Source organism: Oryzias latipes, chromosome 19, assembly GCF_053564925.1.
Source record: "Oryzias latipes strain Hd-rR chromosome 19, Olatipes_Hd-rR_3.1".
NCBI classification, from domain to species: Eukaryota; Metazoa; Chordata; class Actinopteri; order Beloniformes; family Adrianichthyidae; genus Oryzias; species Oryzias latipes.
In genome coordinates, this window is record NC_136255.1 from 24,594,833 (window position 1) to 24,615,712 (window position 20,880).

The following is a 20,880-nucleotide window of genomic DNA, read 5'->3' on the forward strand; positions in this document are numbered from 1 at the left end:
AATGACAAGGAGTGACAACAAACCACCTGGCTAGGGTTGACTGAAAACCATAAACCTACACGGAATGAGGGTAAATAAGAGCTTTGTATTAAAAACTTGGACCTGTGTATGGCAAGCAAAATACATCATAAATCACCAAGTAGACCGCCATGAACAACAGTGTCCTGGCCGTCATAAATGACGTTCTTTACTCAAGTTTGAATTTACACCTTTTTGTGTTGTGGGTTTCCAAGCCAGGGGTAAGAAGCGAAGTTTTTATCGTATTCATAAAAAGGTCCCACTTTTCAATTTTTGTAAAGTCACAGTTTTGTCATGTCAGAGTTAATACTCTGACATATCCGCATCACCGCATCACCGCCCTTATTTTTTTTTAAACTTTTTTTTTTGTTTGTTTAAGTTCTGCAAATGGTGCGTGACTGGAACTATAATAAACACATTCATCTTTGCTGATATTTTTACGCGAGGAAATAAGACAAATTTACTGTGTTCTTATTATTAATTCCCATTGTATTCATATCCATTACAAGCTGCGTGCGTTCTTGAGTGCTCGACACGGCCGCCCGCCGGAAGATTTTGTGTTGGGGGGGGGGGGTTTAGTACTATTTGTGCAGCGCAAAGTTCCGTGTCTGTATAAATAAAGGCACACTGTGGTGCAGGGGAGAGAGGCTGCTCAGGACAGGGATGGGTGGAGAGAGTTTGTGTATGGATGAATGGATGGGTGTGGTAGAGGTCTGGTCTTGGTATGAAGCGGCAAGGGGAAACCAGCCTTGGCTGAGGCCCTGCTGTGGAAGTGCCCACACCGGGCTGTGCAGCGTACCCTGGTGCAATGTGGTGTGGCTTAGACCAGGCCTTAGACCAGTCACACACACACGCACACTGAAGGAGGAAGGTTTCGGGAAGAGGAGGAGGGAGTTAAGAATGTGTGCCCTGTCTAGGCTACCCCACTTTGGTGGGACACAGCCTGGGTATATAGATAGATAAATAAAGGCGGAGCCTCCTGCCCCGTGTTCTTCATGGGTGTCAGGCTTCATGGCTACCGGAAAGGTGACAAAGTGTCTGAAGTCTGTTTATTACTGGGCAATACATAATATTCTGAGAAGATACTGCTTATTTAAATTATTTTTTATCAGACACTGGTTTGTTTTGTAATGTAAAACGTACCGACATGTTTCGGTGGAATGCCTTCCACCTTCATCAGGGTCGTCATCAGGTGGTGTTGTGTGACGTCTTTAAAAACAGACTGAGGCGGAGTCACCTGTCCATGAACAGGGATGAGGGGGGCTTCCTGCTTTCCCACACCTGGAGCAACATCCTCCAGCAAAAAAACGGTCATCAAGGGGCGGAGTCACTTGTCAAAGTTTGACAGGTGACTCCGCCTCAGTCACAATCATCTGTTTTTAAAGACGTCACACACCACCACCTGATGACGACCCTGATGAAGGATGAAGGCATTCCACCGAAACATGTCGTTACGTTTTACATTACAAAACAAACCAGTGTCTGATGAAAAATAATTTAAATAAGCAGTATAATTTTATAGACACAATGAACCTCTTTGAATCATTCTGAGAAGATGTCTGTACCAGAGAGCACAGGTGAAACTCGCTTGCAGCCCGAGAGTGGTCCGCTGCAGAAGAATCAACACGCACCCCCAACACACTTGTGTGCACTCCATCCCATTACACTCGCAGCGCGCTCACACACACACACATAGTCATTCTACAACACCTATATTGTTAGTTCATTAGTAAGATTTTGTGTTGGGGGGGGGGGGCCTGCGGTTAACCGCGACACTGCGCCCCCTGCTGGTTCATTGCCGCGGTGATCAAAAATCCCACACCGCCACAGCTCTAACCATAACATAACAAAGACACTAACTGTGAGTAAAAAAACACACAATTTTTTAGACACTACAATTGCTTTCATAAATGCACGACATCCTTCTGTGTTTATCTTGGGCACTACGTAAAATTCAACATGCTCCTTGTAAACTTTAAACATCCTTACATCAAAACAGATGTTCATGTCCTTTTTTTTTTTTTTAATGACGTCTTAGAAAAAAAGGGCTTATCAATTCAAACCAGTAAGCATGCATTAGTGGCTCCATAATATATATATTTGCCGTATGACAGCACTGCCGTTAAACTTGCATAGAAATGCAGTTCTGGTGCGTTAAAAAGTCTGCGTCCCATTTCTGTGGTACTTTAAAATGTGTGTTTTTCATGCCCAAAAGTTGTTGTTTATGGCATTTTTCCTGGTTATTTATGATACCTTTCGCTTGCCATACAAGTGTGCATCGACAGCAGCAGAACATAACACAACCCCAAAGAGGCACCAATCCTTACACCAACAAGCAGCAACTTCTCCGTCTTAAACTCAAACTTCATCTTTGATATGGAAACAAACGGATGTACCATCATTTGTGGAAGGAAACGGCTGTCGTCTTCTGCAAAAAACAAAAAACAAAAAGAGGGAACATGTGTTAACAGTCATTCATCTACAGCATGCATTTATGGCTTCTGTGGCCTGGAAGGAGGAGAGCTCGTCTGCCAATCAGAGAGACGGTGGTTTGATTATAGTTATTTATTATCATCCACAGCACACATGTTGAAATGTGTTTGGGCACAAGACACGGAACAACATGTCAACTCCCCTTTCATGTTTTTTTTAAAAAGAAAGTACTTTATATAGTGAAAAACAGAGTTGTTTTAAGGTATATTGTGTAAAAGTCCTAAATGTTCCCAATGAGAAGTGATTGATATTAATGCAATCCTCGTGGAGTCTTTTTTACAAGAAAAACATCAAAATTTAATTTCCTTGTTTCTATTTTCCTTAAAAGTTTCCACTTCCAGAACCTGATGTATGCCTGGACATGGTTCGTTCCATGTAAAAATATTCAAATCTGTAAAAAAAAAAAGGTTCAGATGTGATAAGTTTTAGATAAATCGCTTCCATATTGCTCCTCAACTTTCCGAACAAACGCCAGAACACGTTCTTTACCTCAACTCAGTCAGGAAATAAGCTTTAGCCATCAAAAGGGGAAAGTGAACTAAAAAAAAAAAAGACAAAGCAGAAGTGTTCATTCAGAAAAGTAATATTTACAACTAAATTAGCCTCCATGGAGGAATCTCAAACAGATTCATATCTAACTTGTTCTTCCTGAAAATGATTCATGACTTTAATGCCTTTTAACTCACGAAACAGTAAGTTCACAGGTTTTCCTTTCAGTCTCGGTGAAACCCAAGGAGGGAAACTTCACCGTTCATTTTCTGATATTAAAGCAATTTGTCGGCACATGTTGACACCACCGTGAGCATGCTGTGCACAGACGATCAGTCCCACATGCTTGAAAGGCTCCACCTAACCAGAGCAGCATTGAAATCCTTTCACAGTCAGCCCATTAATGGTGTTATCGTCATACGGCGCCAAACTGCATCCAGCTTTTTCAGGGACAGAGTTCAGGAATACAATCATGTCATTGTTCCTGGGGCAGAGCAGCCGGCGTTTCTGTTCTGCAGATTACCCACCGATAATTAAAGAAATATGTTTCTAACCTCCTGTTGAAATGAAAATAAGATAACATGTTAAAGAAAAGCAGATGAGGTCGAGTTTGTCGGAGCTGAGGTGACCTCCCAAAACAGGTTTGTGTGATGGACAGGGACGGCTAAAATCCAGCTCCAGGTCTGTAACCAATCAAAATGAAGAATCCATGATTGCCCCCCATTTGTGTTTATTATGGTGTGGATCTAACACCTCCCCAAATCGCATACTGTCACATGATCTGCAAACATGCTTGATTACATGTAGAACATTAATCACTTTACTGTGATGCTGTGGTTGACACTGTAGGGCTGTAATGAACTGTAATGCATTATAACAACAACTAAACTACAATTTTCTTAACAGAAGAAGTTAGAAAAAATATTTGAATCATAACTTTAATTTTAATTTGACTTGACCTGACTTGACTTGACTTGACTAGACTTGATTTGATTTGATTATATTTGATTTGATCATTAAGGGCTAAAGTAATGATAAAAAGTCAATATTTTATTGTTTAAAAAGTTGTAATTTTCCCTGGAAAAATTCATTCTTTTTCTAAATTAAAGTTTAATTTCATAGAAAAAATATTTGTAGGCTCCAGCTACAAAAAAAAGGACAGCAGATTCGGTGAAATCCTTGAGCAGTGTGGTGTTCATCCCAATAATTGTCTTTGTTGAATCATTTTAAAAGCTAGATTTTTCTTTTAAACCAGGACATTTTACTTTTAAAGTTGCAACTTTAAAAGTAAAAATCATAAATATACAATTTTATTTTCGTTAAAACGTGACCTTTTTCTCACATTTTTACGACTTTATGCTCAAAAAACTTTGATGTTTTCATCATGATTTTCTCCGTATTCAATTGTTTTTATTTCTGTTCTTTTGTGGTGACCCTAACACTCGGTTGTGTGAACCAGAAGAAGATAAAAACAAGAACACACTAAAAAGTTTGTTTTTAGACCATAAACTCAAGTTGGTGACTGTAAAAGTGCTTAAAATGTTAAAATAAACACAGTTTGCTTATGCTTCCATAATTCACTCAACAGAGCCCATATTAAGCTCTATAAATGGTGCATATGTGTGTGTTGTTTTTTTTCAATCTGCTTTCATGCTCACGTCAGTTAGTATCATGTTTCCTGTCTGACTCAGGTGTTGGACATTTTAACTCGCCGAACAAGCCGGTTACATCATCTGACACTACATTATGAGGCAGGAACTTGACAATCGCCGCCGTGTTTCGCCTTTTTTACGGCAGCGTAATGATGGACGCTGACATCATGCCACCGACTTGCTTCTTTTCAGCAGCCTATAATTAACATCATTCAGAATTTCCCTTTGCAGCCACGATCCCTCATCACAGCCGACATGTGGATGGAGAGACGTCGTGCTTTGTTGGAGCAGCTACAGTGCAGACGGGCGCACAGGTGGTAGGGAAATTGCAGTGTGCACACACACTTGCATTTTGGATCGTTTCCAATGTGGAGGCCTATAAAGCCTGCATCGAGAGCTGCCAGAAGCTGTGAAAAGCTGGGCATGGAGGTGCCACCACATATTTTAACCTTGAGTTTAATAAGACAACGAGAACTGGTTTGCCTATAGAAGTCGTCTTTCAGGATCTACATTGAAAGCCTCATTTTCTTTGGTTGTGTGAACTCTTACAGGTGTGATAGTGGATTCAAACCACTTCTATACAAATTGTCTGCCCACTTCCTGAACTTCACATTACAGAACCACATCAGGTTCTTTTTTTTTCTTTCTGGTTCCACGTGTTCAAAACAGTCGGCTTGATGCGTTTGGTTTGCGTTCCCTACACCTTCACTCAGTTCTTCCTTGAAACCAAGAAGCTCAGCGGACCATCCTGAAAGTCCAGCGACTAAAAAAAGGAAAGGAGTGGACGAAAGATTTTTGTTGGAACACCACAATAGACACTCGAAGCAGAAGAATCATAAAAATTCTGTTCCTGGTATGTAGCTTTAAACGGGTAAAGTGGAGTCTAGACGAGGTCAGTGAGGCTAATTACAGAGGGAACCTGGCCTAACACTCAATCAACTAAAGGAAAACATTCACACCCACATCAGTGTCCACTCAACACAACTTCACATTTTTCTAAACCTTATGTTTTATTAGAAAAAAAGGGGGGGGGCTATTCAAACATAGATTAAAGCACAAAAATACATATATTTGGACCAGAAATCTTTAAAAAAAAAATAATAATAGATAAATTATCAAAGCACCCACCATTCTTCCCCTTCCACCCTGGTCAGAGCTGCACACCACAAATTCATTGAAAAAAAAAAATTCAATATGGCGGCTTTTCTGTTGGTTTCGTCTCCATAGCAACCATTTTATTTTTTGGTCACCTGGGGGTGGCGGACATGTCCATGTAATTTTTGGAAGAATCTGCAAAAGTACATTTTTGAATTTCCTTGGCAACGTGCACATTCTTAATTGGCTCACATCGTAGGTTGTATAGTTTCACTCAGCTTAAGCCAACAATTATGATTTTTCATAACATTTCAGTAGAAATCGTGCCAGCAGTAGTAGACCGCCATTTTTGCGAGTTAAACTTTAAAAACCAACATTTTTTTCCCAAGTAGCTTCCCAATGATGCTCGAGGAGTTAGGAGGTAGAGATTTCTCCCAAAGACGCAGTGGAAAATGGTACGTTGGAGGAGTTTTATGTGCACAGGTAAAGCCTTCAGATAAAGATGGGTACACTTTATTCAACCCACTTGCTGAGAAGTCAACGGGTGATTAATGAGAACATGGGTTCGTGCATTAATCTAAAAGAAATCATTAAACCCCAAGCAGGCTTCACATAATTTATCCGATGATGATGATTTCACCTGGTGTGCAGTGATTAATGGGCTCTCGTGCCGTTTAAAACAAACCTGATGACATCCCAATTTCAAATTTTATTAGAGGAAAACAAGTCAATTTCTTTGTTCGAAGACAGTCGGAATATTTAACATTTGAGGTTATCAGTTTGGTGAGTGAATGACACATTTTGAGGTTATCATCACACGGTTAAAAGCAGAGGATGAGCAAAGAAAAACGTGAAAGAGCAACAGTAGCTGTCGGAGTGGATGTCCAAACACAGATTTGTGAGATTAGGCAGGAAAATGTCGAGTTCATCTTAGACTAAATCCCATATTGTGATCCACTCATCTCCCTTTGGACATGAACTCTGAGTTACATCTCACTCCTAATCCATGGGTTTAATGTCTGGTCATTGGAGCTGAAACAGCTTTAGCTTTTTCTGGGAAGTCTTTCTCTACACTTTATAAAAATGTTTCATTGTTCTTCAGAAGAACAGTTGTGAGATCAATCTGTTCAAAAAGCTCACAGTTGTTTGTCTTTTTTTTAAATTTCAAATTAAGGTTCTGTGCATGCTTCATTTTCTCATACCTGAATTCAGTCATTTGTATTACTGTTTTTTTGTTTGTAGAAATACTTTTCTAAAATCATCATAAAATGATTTAAGAGCTAATGTTGCTTAATTAAAGAACATTACAATACAAGAGAGGGTCATTAGGGCATTTTTGTCCGTGTAAGTCATTTGTCCGACGACTTTGAAGGCAACGCGTGTTACGCTTTAGCGCGAAGAATTCTTGTGACCGAAGCAGGTATTAAAACTAGTTTTTGCTTAATAACAGCGGCTGTTTTGTTTATGACTCATAGTTATTGCTGGTTTTATTCTTTCTCAGATAATATATTTGATTTTACACACAATTTTAGGTGTTAAAAATTAACTCTTAACTGATTTTAGTTGATTTTTGAAGGATTCTAGCTAATGTTAGCTTCTTTTTTCTCCGTAAAATACAGCTAAAAAAAAGAATCTAGCTTTTCCCCCGTTAACTTTAACAGTTTATTTTATTTATTGGAAGGACTGACATAACGAAATGGCATCTCACAGCTACATTTCCATCTCTGAGCTCCACCCCAGCTTTTCTCATCCTGTAAGTTAAACTGAATTAATTATCTTTTTACCTTTTTACAATAAACATAAATGCTTATAGGTATAATTATTTGTTTTATTATTTATATGTATTACTTATAATGCCATAATAATAACGACATGTTGTGGTTATCTTTTGGTTGAAATTGCTGTTTGTCTCTGGCAAAGACGATTTTAGCTGCAATAATAAAAGACTCCGTTACCCAGAATGCTCAGAAAGGCAAAGCAGCACATGATTGGTCACTTTAGCCCTGTTAGATGCTGCCGAGCTGCCAGTGTTGATAAACTGGGATCGTTACTTTTTCGCCTTTTCCTCACTAAAATATGTGTTTACATCTAAAAAGGAAACAAAAAATGACACAAACAGATACATTTGTTATTGATTATCAAGTTAAATTGAAATAAAAATGCTTCATTTTTTATTTAACGGCGTAGCTAAATGTGTTTTATGATTCTTTTTGTTGCTAAAACGTAACATGAAAAGAATAACCTGATTTTTTTGTAACTTTTTTTTTAATGAACTGAGTATTTAACTTAGATTATATATTATTTCCTGTTTAAAAATATTAATGCCTCTTTTTATTTATTAATTTATTTTAGAACGTTTTTGGCATTGTCATCGCAAAGACTGATGTCAGAAGCTTCCCAAGCAGAAAAAGTTAGTACAAATCAATTTCTTGTCATTGTAAAGTGTTTTGGATTTTATTGTCGACTGGTGTCCTGTACTGCAGCGCCCTCTTGTGGTGATTTCACCTATTTTTCCTGATGGGAAAGCTTGTTTTTTTTCTGATTTCAGATTCTGATGTTGAGCGATTCACCTTTGGCTTCACCATAAAAGACTCTCCTGACTTCTTCATAAATGTGTCCGCCTGGGGAAATCAAGGATACATTAACAGTCTTGCCGATAACTTCAGGATTGGTGATTGCGGTAAACGCTCCTTTATTAGCTCCCACATGTGGAAAATTAACCATCTCGAAAGTTTTTTTTTATTGTGTTATCAATTTATATTTTCTTTTTATGAGGGAAATCGAATATTTTCAGTTATTGTGTTTTTCCTTTTCTGTTTCCAGTCACCGTTGAAAATCCTTTAGTTTCCAGCAAAGACCCAGAGAAAGACAAGTTCTGCCCGGCAACACCAAGGTAACATTTTCCTCATTGTTTGTCACATTTGTGACTGACAGCTGATGAACAATGAGGCAACTCTGCAGAAATGTTTTGCAAAACCGGAGGGATTCATGGGTAATGTAGTCATGGTCTGAAATGCCTGCGTGTTCTGTCAGCCCGTACAGGCTGCTGGTGGTCGAGCCTCATTCCCGGGTGTTGCTGTGCACGGACATGGACACGGTCGACAGGCTGCTGCCGCTGATGCACCTGCCTGCGAAGGACTCGGCCGATTTCTACTCTCTGGGAGACATTGTGGCCAACGGGCAAAAGCTGGATGGTGCCGCGATTAATATACTGGCAGCTGTGAAGACGGTACGGAGCATTAAAACTGCAGTTTATTGAGATTTTTAACCCAATTTTCAGATGGTTTTTGCTCTTTTCTTTTCAATTTCTGTATCCGTCTACCTGTTTTATCACAGAAAACGTTTCTACATGCACATCCAGCAAAAGTAAAAGTGTAAAGTAATAAAAAAAACACATACAATGTTTTAAAAAAAACCTATTCTTAAGGAAAACAGCAGATTTTCCGATAAGTTTAACTAAAAAAAACATCAAGTAGAGGTTGTGAGTTGAAAAGACACGTTTTTCACTGTTTGCACAATCACACTAAATTATTTTCATTAAGAAAAATACAGAAAAAGGACAGAAGGATTCAAAAGTTATAAAAAAAAATAATATTTAAAGAAAAACAACCATAGGATGAATATTTTTACTGATTTATCGATTTGATTGATTCTAACCGCTATCACAGTTTCGTGTGTTTTATTTTTACATACTGGAAACTGTTTTTAATCCTGATTTTGTCTCATATTAATTGTGCAGCACTTTGTAATCTGGATACCGAAAAGTGCTATATAAATAAAGTTTATTATTATAAATATTTAACAGCATGCGCATACATATTTAATTGCACTTTCATTTGCTAAACTGATCTAATTATTGAAGTAAATTGAATGGAGGATTTTTAAGTGTTGAAATATCAAACAATGAGAAAAATAAATCAGATTTTATCTTGTTTAAAATAGGAAATGATCCAAAAATGTAGATATGATTTCAACATTTTATTTGTTCTGTTCTGCATCTCAACAGTCAGTCAAATTGTTTTGTCCCCACACAAACTGGGTTAATGTTTCTATCAACCCCCCCTCCCCTGTATTTAAAGACATTTTTAAACGATTTACTAACTTTGATTTTGGTTTTTTCTTCCATAAATCCCTTTTCTGTTTGTATTTTACACAAAAAAAACATCATTAGATGTTCAAATTTGAGAATTCCAGAGGAAATGTGACACGAAATCTCCTGTTGTTGATTGTAAAAGCAGAATTCTGTCCGTTTTCTGTCTTCAGATGGGGGAAAGCAGACAGTTCACCACCTCAGACGGACGGCGAGGACAGAGGCTGGAAGTGAAGCTCTTCGATGACGCCGTGTCCGGCTTCCCTCTGGTCTGGTGGGTTGAGATGCTGTGCAGCGGCCGCCTTGCGGGTTTGATTTCCGCTGACCTCTGCTTCCTTCACAGCTGGGAGAAGGAGAGCATTCAGCTTCTGCAGACGCTGATTCCCAGGGAGGCGGGTTAGTCTGTGGATTTTTTTTGTTTTTTTTGCCTTTTGTTGAAGCTTCTGGGGGGGGGGGTGCTTAACATAAATGTCTGAACTCCTCTCCAAGTGCTCTTCGTTGCCGATGCAAAGATCAGCTTTGACAGCTTTCGTGGCGGCATGGTGGCAACCGTCACCTCCAAAAGCGTCATCACTGTCAACCCCGGTAAGAAATCCCATCAGCGCTCTGTAAAAAAAAACACCCCCGTTCTCTGCTTGAAGAAAGTGTTTCCAGTGAGAAACCGAACCACTTCCTGTTTGTTTTAGACACACGAGAGGCCGGCCTGCTGTTCAGCTTCGCCAAGCAGATGTCCGAGTCCGGAGCTCTGGACCACGACGAGGCGGCCGAGGATCTGCCCGGTGGGTTCTGTCCAAAAACAATAAACATCTGTTACCCTAAAAAAAACTGAGCAAAATGCTGTTTGTTGTCATTTCCTTACCCTTCAAAATAATCTCTTTTTTAAATTAATTAGGCTGAACATGAATTACAAGTAAAACCCCACTCTGATTATCTTTTGAAGTATTTTCAAAGCGTCACAAAACTGGTTTTGTAGGACACAGTTGGTGCAGAGCCAAAGTAGTTCATATTCACCTCAGACCTGTGGGCGGGACCGTCGGTGCAAAAGCAACCCCGCCCCCCACTTTCCGTCTCCATCTGTTTACACGCTCTCCTGCTAGCTTACAGCCCCTCCCACCTCTAAGCCGTCCAGTTCAGATCCAGATTCCAGCTCAGGCGAGGAAGACAAAGACAATCCTGGATCTATCTGTCCAAAATCAGAATTTCCAACGTCACCATTTTTTTTGTCTGCTCCTGATTCAGTTAAATAAGAAATACTCAGAAACTTTAAGCTTAAATGTCTTTATACATGTCCTGCATCATCGGAAAAAGGCCACAAGAACATGTTCCAAACAGCAAAAACACCGTTTTCATGGGAGGGGGCCCTTTAAGGGATTCACTGCTGTTAGTAGGACAGTTTGTGCTTCATAAAAACAAACAAAAACACCACAAATGCTTTTGAAAAGTTTCATTTTAAAGAGTATTTGACAGAGATGCTCAATTATATCATTCATATTTAAAAGGATGTTATTATTTTCCTCTGTTGTCTTGTCTTTTTGTGTCTAATAAAAGAAAAATCACATTTGAGGTCTTTAAACTAAAATTCTAATCAGTCACTTTGTGGTGAACTCCACAACAAAGCTAAATGCTTTATTATTAAATATAATACATTTGAATAATTATTAAGAGGATCCGTAAACCAAAAGGTAAATCATTCAGACTCCATACCCGGTTGTTGATAAGAGTTGGTGTTTGTTTGTTTTTTGTGGCTTCATTTTTGCGTGTTTGTGTTTGTTTTCTGCCTGCAGTGGACTCCATCACTGACGTTTACACCGTCAACCAGCTGAAGTTGAAGGCCAAGGAGCAACCGGAGACTTTCTTCGGCCTGACTTACAGCTTCATCTCCAAGCTGGACCTGGACTCCTCTGCCTCTAAAGTCATCAAGACCCGCTGGTACGATCGCACCAAAGTCACGGCCTCCTTCTTTCCTTCCATCTGTCCGTGCTTCGATTTGGGCTTTTTTCAGCTCTAAATGTAGGTTCCTGCTGACGGCGGACATGCAGAGCTGCGGTAACCAGCTGTGTCCGGGCGGGGAGCAGCCGTTCTCAGGCACCACAGGCTTCGACCTGCTGGTGGACCTGACCGACCACACCGGCACGCTGCAGGCCTGCAGCCTCCGGGGCGCCACGGCGGAGCAGACGCTCGGCTGCTCGGTCGGTAACTCCTCAGAGGCTGAGGGGGGGGGTCAGCTCCAAACTGCTGAGATCCACAGACTTCTCTTAAATATGCTGCTGCCTGCTTCCAGACGGACGAGTTCATCCGTCTGACCGATGATCAGCGCACCGCTCTCAAGTGGAAGTTTCTTCTGGAAAGATGCAAAATATACCTGAAGGTATTCCAGCCTTCAAAAGGCATGTTTTTTTTTTTTTTGTCTTTGTGATGTGTTTTTATTGTTCATGAGATCGTCTGCCGCAGATCCTTCCCTCTGCGAGAACGAAAAGCGGCATCAGGGGGGTGATCCTGGCCTGCTCTCCGGCCGACCCAGGAGAGGTGAAGCAGCATATGTCGGCTGTTCTGCAGCAGCTTTGAACCAGCAATGCGAAGTCTGTTCTATTTACATTTGTTCTGCGCTAATTACAATGTAAACAGATGCTTCAACTGTTATTTATTTATTTATTCTTATTTATTTAACTTATTGATATAAATTGATTTATTTAAAAAAAGGCGTTAAATTGTTCCTGTTTAATAAAGTTGTGTTTTGAAAAAAAATTCTGATTTATTATCACAAAATACAATTAAAAAAGAAAAAAAAAACAAAAGCAACTGTTATAAAAAAAAGTATATTTAAAATAAAAAGAATGATGTAGATTTTATGTAGCGACAATAAATGCTTTATTTAAAGCAATTTTAACCATAAAAAAAGAAAAATATGTATTAAAATTTTGAATTCATAAAAATGATTAAAAAGAAATAAAACAATATGTTTAAATATTTTTTGACATATTACTCTGAATCATAAGGAGACATATTTGCACATTTATTGTAATGATTGCCAAATAAAAGTTGATTAATTACCTGAAAGAGTGTGGGAAAAGGCGATTTTATGATTCTACCTCTATTATGATTTATTTTTTATTATTATTATTTTACATCGTTGCATTCCTGCATTTAAACAATTTTTTTTTCAAAGCGGAACGTTTGACACACTTCTGTGTTTATCGGGGACGCGTTAGTCAGACGTACCGCAGTCGCGAATGATGGCTTCAGGAAATCTGTAAAGCGAATTCTTATCAGATTTTTAGATGTTTTCTCACATTCAGATATTTTTAAAACGGCTTTTCTTTAAAAGAGTTAACTTCAAAAAGCTTGAGCTGACGTCGTTGGCCGATCGTTTGGACCGAGTTCGTCAGATGTAACTAAGTGGACTGACGGGTTCTGGTGTTGTTTGTAACCGTGACACACTAGCGGAGAAGCATGAATGTCAACCAGGGCACGGTGGGCAGCGACCCGGTTATCCTGGCCACGGCTGGATACGATCACACAGTCCGGTTCTGGCAGGCCCACAGCGGGATCTGTACCCGGACGGTGCAGCATCAGGACTCGGTATCCTTTCCCTGGTTAGAACGGTTCGGTGAGAGCTCTCTGTTTACATGCGCTACCGCTGGCTTACAGCCGCTCACACCCCAACCTGACGAAATGGCCCCCAATTTCGGAGCTTTACTGAATTGAAAAACAAAATTATGACTTTAGTCTCGTAAAATTTTACATTTTTATTGTTGTTTATACTTTTACAAATTTATTAGTGTAATTTTTTTTTACTTTTTAATAATAATTTTACTACGGAACGGTATTATGTTAAATAAAAATAAAATACAGGTGACCTTTGCTCTAACTTGTTTGACATAATCCGTTTTTGTTTTGTTTTTGTTTGATTCACCACACACACTAAAAATAAAACCATCAACTGTTAATTAAATGCAATAGGCTTAATATTTTACAGCATTATTCTCATACATAATATGTATTTTGTTGTAGAAAAATGCTATAAAAGGCATATATATGCTAAATACCTCAAAAACGCGACTTTCGGAGTGGGCCTTTAACTCGTCATTTCAGCAAGTGAATTCCCTTGAAGTGACCCCGGACAGAAGCATGATCGCCGCCGCAGGTCAGTCCAAACTCTCCCATTTGAAGGCTGCGCGGCGTTTCACTGCGCGTTCCTCCTCTTCCTCCTGCAGGGTATCAGCACATCCGCATGTACGACCTGAACTCCAACAACCCAAACCCCGTCATCAACTACGACGGAGTCAGCAAGAACATCACCTCCGTGGGCTTCCATGAGGACGGACGCTGGATGTACACCGGAGGAGAGGACTGCATGGCTCGCATATGGGACCTAAGGTACGGCGGTTCACCTCCACCGCACACCCCGGCAGAAATCCACTCTGCTGTTATCAACCCTCCTCCTTTCAGGTCAAGAAACCTGCAGTGTCAGAGGATCTTCCAAGTAAACGCTCCCATCAACTGTGTGTGTCTTCATCCCAATCAGGTATCCTCAAAGCTGCACAGGTGTTTGATGTGGATTTATCTGTAGATTTGTCAGCGTTTTGTGATTTTTCTTTTAGGCGGAGCTGATTGTTGGGGATCAGAGTGGCGTGATTCACATCTGGGACCTGAAAACGGACCACAACGAACAGCTGATTCCAGAGCCAGAAGTCTCGGTGAACTCTGTCCACATCGACCCCGATGCCAGCTACATGGCAGCCGTCAACAGCTCGGTGCGTCCCCAAACTGAACATGGGACGCAAAAACTGGGGTTGGAGAGAAACTAGAGTGAGGTTCCTGTTCCCCCCCCCAACAGGGAAACTGTTACGTGTGGAACCTGGCTGGAGGGATGGGAGACGAAGTGACGCAGCTCATTCCAAAGACGAAGATCCCGGCGCACAAACGATACTCGCTGCGCTGCAAGTTCAGCCCCGACTCCACGTGAGGCTTTTTGTTGTTTCTGCCTGACGTGAGGCCAAACAGAAAAAAAACCTCATTGATGTTTCTCCTTGAATGTCTCCAGACTACTGGCCACCTGCTCAGCGGATCAGACCTGCAAGATCTGGAGGACGTCCAACTTCTCCCTGATGACGGAGCTGAGCATCAAAAGCAACAACCCCGGGGAGACGTCCCGAGGCTGGATGTGGGACTGCGCCTTCTCCGGAGACTCGCAGTACATCGTTACAGGTGCGTACCTTCACCTTTGGGTCTGTCCCCTTGTCCCGCTGAGTTTTTAAAGTTAAAAATGGCATGTTTTAGCAAACTTTAATATAAAATTAAAGCCGTAAACGGCGTTGCATGACCTGCAGAGGACACTGCCCCCTTTTGAACCGCCTTCACCCTCCCCTTCTGCCAGTCTGGTCACAAATTCATGAAAGAGAACACTTTTATTCAAAAGTGCGGCTTTTCTGATGGTTTTATCTCCATGGCAACCATTTCAGTTTTTGGTCACCGCGGGGTGACGAACAGGTTTCGGTCATTTTTAGAAGAATCTGCAAAAGTAGATTTTTGGATTTCCTTAGCAACGTAGGATTTTTGTTAACCACACCCACATTTCTTATATGTTCATATTGTTTGTCATATCGTTTGGTTCAGCTTGAGCAGAGGTGCGCTCCATTTTCTCAATATTCCGGTAAAAAATGCGCCCACAACAGGAAATCGCCACTTTTGTGAACTCGCCGTTCAAAATCCACAAACTTTATTTCCAAAATTCCAATTAGTTTCCCAAGGACACCGCTCCAGGAGTCAGGAGGCGATTCTTAGGAGGAGTTTAAATTTGTAGCTGGGACTAAACGGGATAAATATGTATTTTTTTACAAAATTCAAGATGGCAGCTTCTTCCCGAGGTCAAAGGTCAATGAAACTTCAGCTCTTGTTGAAGACTTTTGAATTGTAAATTGTAGAATAAATTGTAGACGAATGTGAAAATCACCAAACGTCACTCTCTGCCACACAGTGACCACCAAGCCGTGGCACCTGTGGCCATCCCATAATAATTAAAAAAACTTCCTTCCAATCTGGTCGTCGTAGTCCAGGATTATTGCGGGGCGGAGTAATAATCCCGGTTTTTATCATTATCCAGCTGTTTCTTTAATGTTAGGAATCAGTTGAAGCAGAAAAATGGAGGTAAAGTCGCGTTTTTGTTCCGCAGCGTCTTCAGACAATCTCGCTCGTCTGTGGTGCGTCGAGACCGGCGAAATCAAGAGGGAGTACAGCGGCCACCAGAAGGCCGTGGTGTGTCTGGCCTTCAACGACAGCGTGCTCGGCTGAAGAGGACGACGGACGCCGTCAGCCGGAGCTGAACCCGCTGCTCAGTTTTGTCCAAATGAAACCCGGAATCGTTCGGCACAAAAATTCAAATCCAGAGGGTGACCGTTTTATTTTTTTTTAATTTTGTTGTGAATCTGTTAGTAAGAAGGAACATTTCCCAGGATATTTATTAAAAGCAAAAGGAACGCTGTCATTCCCGCTTCCCGCCTGGAGGAGGCGCTGCGGAGCTGCTTTCTCATATCAAGTGAAGAGAAATAAAAGCTGTTCAGAAAATCTGCTTTCAAATAAAGAGAAACGAAACCAAACAGTGTACATTTTATTTGACAAAACATCATAACATTGTGAGTACAAAAAGTCACCAGAGAGGAGGAAAGTTGACAGCTTGACTAGCTGGTTCTCAGGATGGACAGGGAACCAGGAAGGTTGATGGATTTTTGGGGAGGAGAAGCAGAAGAAAAGGGAAAAGTTTAGCTTTGCAGGGAGGCAGCGGCGTCACTCGGGCAGGTAGTAGAAGCACACGGAGACGCAGATGTTGCTGGGAAAGCAGATGTCGATGCAGAAGTAAACCAGCCGCTGTTTGCTGGGACCTGCAGCCGAGAAACCAGAAGCAAATATTGCATCTTTTTCTGCAACGGCTGCCTTCATATCAGTCTGTGGTGTTTGCTCCGAGTATCTCAGGTGAGGAAAAGCAGCCAGAGGGGCGGGGCCAGTGATGTCAATCTGGTTTGAAGGTCTACATGTTCCTTTGTTATACTTTCTTTTTAGGAGATTTGAAACATTTCTTTGCCTTGCTACTCTAAAGACAGCTGATTACTTTTGTCACACCAATGTCCTGAAGAAATAACACACACAAAAAAAAAACCCAAATAAAGGGCTAAAGTTGAGAAATTGCTGGGAGGAGTCTAGAAAAGGTCAGCAGCAGCTTTATTGTCTCTCTAACATCTCTGATACAAACTCTAAGCTTTATCGAGTTTGACGTTTTTGGGACTATTTTTTGTGGCGGATTACTATTTATTTGATTCATTTCATAGTTGTTTGGCAGGAAAAAACGACCAAACCACAGTTTGTGTTAGCTTTGATGTGGTTTCAGTTTTTCTAGAAACTAGTGGATAAAAATAAATTAATTAAAAGCTGCGTGCGACCCCACCCCTTTTGACACGCCCTCATTGGCTGAGCAATCGCCCCTCCCCCTCCCCTTTTTTATTTTCAAAATGACGGCCTTTCTGTTGGTTTTATTTCCATAGCAACCATTTTGTTTTTTGGTCGCTGGTGGTTGACGAACAGATTTATGTCGTTTTTAGAAGAATCTACTAAAGTACGTTTTTGGATTTCCTTGGCAACACAGGTTTTCTGTTAACCCCGCCCACATTCCTAATATGTTCATATTCTATGTCATATTGTTTTGTTCAACTTGAGTCAACAGTTTAATATCTTAATGTTTCGGGGGGAAAATGTGCGAACAATGGCGAAAACACCACTTTTGCTATTTTTTTTGTCCCCCCAAGCAGCTTCCCGAAGATGCTTGAGGAGTCCGGAGCCGATAGGTCGGATTTCGAGTTTAAATTTGCAGCTGTGATGTTTTTGGAAATTAAAGATGGCGGACCTCCTCCCGAGGTCAAAGGTCAGCAAAACTTTGGTTGTGGTTGTAGGCCTAAATTGGTGGAATACATTTAAAATTGAAGTGAAGATTGCTCAAAAAAAAGTTTTTCCAAAACTGTGGACAAAAAAAAAAAAGTGAAACTCTGTAAATTTCACACTTAATCATTTTTTTTGGGGGACGGGTCGTTTTTCTACGCCCTGAATTCATTTTCACCTGGTGCTATAGGAGCTTTTGAGTTTGTCCCGGTGGTCACATGTGCATTTTTAGCAGAAGCAGTCCTCACCGTCGGCCTTGCGGGTCCAGTGGACCGGCCCGCCCCGACACAGAGCCCTGAGGGGCTCCTCCAGCGAGGAGGTGTTCACCCGAGCGCCGGTCAGCACTCCCAGGAACTCCGTCTGCCTCTGCGTCCGGTTCGCAGGGAGCTGGAAGTGCCTCTGGCGAGGAGAAGAGCGGGTCAGGATCTCAGGAGGTCACGTTTCCTTCATCCCTAAAGGGAACGTCGCCAACTTTCTGAGCATCAAAGCGGAATTACTGAAGATTGAATGACTTTAATGGCTCTCTGAATCCACGAGGAGCGGTGAGGTGTGCGACACCCCGAGACGGAGGCGCGGGGACCCTCACGGCCTCTCCGTTTACCGGCAGCTCCTTCCTCCTGAGCCCAAGTCCTCCATGAAATCACATCTGCACACCTGAGATCCCGGTTCTATGGCTGAGCGGCGGGTGGGACCCTTGAATGCTTCAACCTGTGTTCCAGTCAAAGGAGGCGTCTTAAAAGCTTGCAGAGCCCTCACACAGAGTGCCATTGTGCCCCCGCCCCCTCCCCTCCAGGGCTCCGGTAAAAAGATCCCGGCGGTGGTGGTGGGGGGGGGCTGAGGGGATCGGATGTGCTGAGGAATTCAGGCCTGGAGGCGGGGACGGGGAAGCACTTGGGGGGTCCGAGTGCTTCACCCCCCTCTTTGTGCATCAGCGGCGGGCAGATCTGATGTAGCGTTAGACTGATGACTGACCGAAACGCCGCCACGCGGCAGGTTCCACTCTTACCTGGAGCGACGGGTCCTGGAAGAGCGAGTTCACGTTGTCGTAGTCGGACTGCTCCATCTCCTGCAGGAAGCAGCTCTCCTGATTGGCCGGCTTGTAACAAATCCAACCCTAGAACACATTTTCTTTGTTTTTGTTTTGTTTTGGGGCATCAGAATCTACCAAAACAAAGGTTTCTCAAAAGGCGTCGACCTGAACCTACGTGTTTGACGTCAAAGAGCACGGTGGACGTCTGATTTGCCGGAGAGGTCACAGAAAAGGTCACAAGGTCGTTCTGCTGGTCCACAACCGCTGACTGGTTGAGCGGAGCTCCGGCCGGATCCGGAGCCGAGATCCTCACAACCTGCAAAAGCTGCAGGACGCACAGTGAGACCGATGGGTTCTGGGTCGCCTCACGACGACACCGCATCCTACCTGAGAGGGGGGCTGGGACAGCCGGAGGGGGACGACCAGTCCCAGAGCGACGACGACCAGCAGCAGGAGGGCGGAGAGGCCGACCCAGAACGCCTTGTGTTGTCGGAAGTGGGACGGGCCCCCGTCCTGCGGGTACATCCACACAGACTTCAAAACACCCGGGTTTCCCCGCAGTGACGTTCATCCACCTGCTGCAGCTCACCGCGCACCGCTCCTCCTCCACCTCCTCCTCCGACCGCGTCCAGCACCTCGCCATCCTGAGTCCCGGGGCGGCTCCTCGCTGTCTGCTCCCGTCTGGCGGCTTTCAGCGCGGAGCTGCAGTCATGACCAGCGCTGCAGTGACGCGCCGCTCACCTGCTTTGCTTCCTTTAACCCCCCCCCCCCCCCCCCCCGCACACCTCCCAACCCCCACCCTTCCTCCCCTCCTCCTTTGGCTGCACCCTCTTCCAATCTCCCACCCATTGGCACACTTTCCCCAAAGCGTGCCAAAACCTACAAAGGAGGAAAGGAGTAGCAACCATGAGGAGTTGTGGTGCACACACCTGAACAGAAGACCCCCGTTTGAACGAATGATCAGATTAATTATGAGGAATTCATTTCATTTTTTTGTCATTTCATTTTTAATCTATAACTATTATCTATAATGTGAGCTATAATGCCTGAAGAGGAATCCTTCGGCAGACATTAACGGACGATGGAGGCCTTTAACCCCGGAGAATCCAAAAACAATTTTCTTCAGATTTTTTTTAATACTAATTAAACAAATTATTTTTTTTTCAATTTGGGAAACCACAATTAACAGCAGCCAAGAAAATGTGAATAAAATAAAAAATGTTTTGACCCCCGTGGGTTCTCCAGGGTTAATCTCCGATGATGGACACTTCTAAAGGCGTTATCCCGCTTATTCCAAGGTTACAGAAAAGAAAGAAAATGAAACCAAATGTCAGTACCTTTTTTTTTTTTAGATTTAATTGTTTTTCACAAAAAGAGGACTATTTGATATGTAGTGTGACACGTTGTCATGGTAACAGCTGCAGAGCCTGCCCTGACCCGGCCTTGCTGTAGCTGAGGAAAGTTTTATTTTTCTTTTGTTCAGATGATGAATCAAACGGTTGTAAAAAGAAACAAAGTCTAAATTCTTAAAATCTCTTTTTTTTTTTTCTGCATCAAACTCACCAAGCAGATTAACCCTTGTGCTATCTTAGATGACCCCCCCCTTACAGTGATGTGTTCCCCCTACCATGATAAAGGTGGACAGATTTCATGTAATCCGGTGAAGATCACAAATCATTGAAGAAAAAAGGTTCAGAGCTCTGTCTAGTGCAGGGGTGGGCAATTATTTTAACTCGGGGGCAACATAAGGGCCAGACCAGGAGCAGATGCGTCGAGTGAGAATGATATAACATGGAATGTAGATGAAAACATTTAGATGGAAAATTATATTCTAAAACAGAATATTCTAGAGTTTTTAGTTTAAAACGTTTGTTCCCATTTTAGATCTTTTTTATTGTGACGTCCTTTGGTTCCTTCAAGGAGCCGTAAAGTGCTGTATGAATAAAGTTTCATTCATCATGATCCTTTTAATAAAATAAATAATATTATTTATGAAATAAAACAATGACCAGATAACACTCAATGGTTTTCAAAGACAAAAATTCAGGAAAAATATACTGATACACTAAAAAATAAAATAAAATAAA

General features: G+C 41.9%; 3 protein-coding genes across 6 annotated transcripts in view; 2 read left to right on the forward strand and 1 right to left on the reverse strand.

Moving 5' to 3' along the window:
* The window catches only part of meiob (meiosis specific with OB-fold), a 187,976-nt gene extending 175,394 nt beyond the window's left edge, over positions 1 to 12,582 (forward strand). The window contains exons 1-14 of one of the 3 annotated variants that reach the window (XM_078937089.1): positions 7,092 to 7,166; positions 7,425 to 7,500; positions 8,100 to 8,157; positions 8,296 to 8,427; positions 8,571 to 8,640; positions 8,781 to 8,976; positions 10,011 to 10,111; positions 10,181 to 10,233; positions 10,327 to 10,422; positions 10,524 to 10,616; positions 11,622 to 11,766; positions 11,840 to 12,026; positions 12,119 to 12,205; positions 12,289 to 12,582. In XM_078937089.1, the coding sequence (XP_078793215.1) occupies positions 7,444 to 7,500; positions 8,100 to 8,157; positions 8,296 to 8,427; positions 8,571 to 8,640; positions 8,781 to 8,976; positions 10,011 to 10,111; positions 10,181 to 10,233; positions 10,327 to 10,422; positions 10,524 to 10,616; positions 11,622 to 11,766; positions 11,840 to 12,026; positions 12,119 to 12,205; positions 12,289 to 12,402 (1,389 nt within the window). In that variant the 5' untranslated portion in view covers positions 7,092 to 7,166; positions 7,425 to 7,443 and the 3' untranslated portion in view covers positions 12,403 to 12,582. Of the gene's footprint in view, positions 1 to 7,091; positions 7,168 to 7,424; positions 7,501 to 8,099; positions 8,158 to 8,295; positions 8,428 to 8,570; positions 8,641 to 8,780; positions 8,977 to 10,010; positions 10,112 to 10,180; positions 10,234 to 10,326; positions 10,423 to 10,523; positions 10,617 to 11,621; positions 11,767 to 11,839; positions 12,027 to 12,118; positions 12,206 to 12,288 lie in introns of those variants that run through there. The other 2 variants (XM_023949801.2, XM_078937090.1) reach the window with 2 other exon arrangements.
* Positions 12,583 to 13,009: 427 nt separating this feature from the next.
* Positions 13,010 to 16,433, forward strand: mlst8 (MTOR associated protein, LST8 homolog (S. cerevisiae)). Its single transcript, XM_004080145.5, has 8 exons — positions 13,010 to 13,416; positions 13,930 to 13,981; positions 14,052 to 14,214; positions 14,287 to 14,362; positions 14,439 to 14,591; positions 14,675 to 14,799; positions 14,882 to 15,045; positions 16,010 to 16,433. The coding sequence occupies exons 1-8, from the start codon at positions 13,288 to 13,290 to the stop codon at positions 16,126 to 16,128; spliced, it is 981 nt and encodes a 326-aa protein (XP_004080193.1). The 5' UTR covers positions 13,010 to 13,287; the 3' UTR covers positions 16,129 to 16,433.
* Positions 16,432 to 19,535, reverse strand: bricd5 (BRICHOS domain containing 5). Of its 2 annotated transcripts, none has more exons than XM_023949669.2 (6): positions 19,383 to 19,535; positions 19,181 to 19,306; positions 18,969 to 19,109; positions 18,770 to 18,877; positions 18,012 to 18,162; positions 16,432 to 16,715 (listed from the first exon to the last, which is right to left on the reverse strand). In XM_023949669.2, the coding sequence occupies exons 1-6, from the start codon at positions 19,434 to 19,436 to the stop codon at positions 16,621 to 16,623; spliced, it is 675 nt and encodes a 224-aa protein (XP_023805437.1). In that variant the 5' UTR covers positions 19,437 to 19,535; the 3' UTR covers positions 16,432 to 16,620. The 2 variants fall into 2 exon arrangements, with proteins under 2 accessions (XP_023805437.1, XP_023805436.1); XM_023949668.2 differs by having other exon boundaries at positions 18,969 to 19,118; positions 19,383 to 19,532.
* Between the last annotated feature and the right edge of the window lie 1,345 nt (positions 19,536 to 20,880).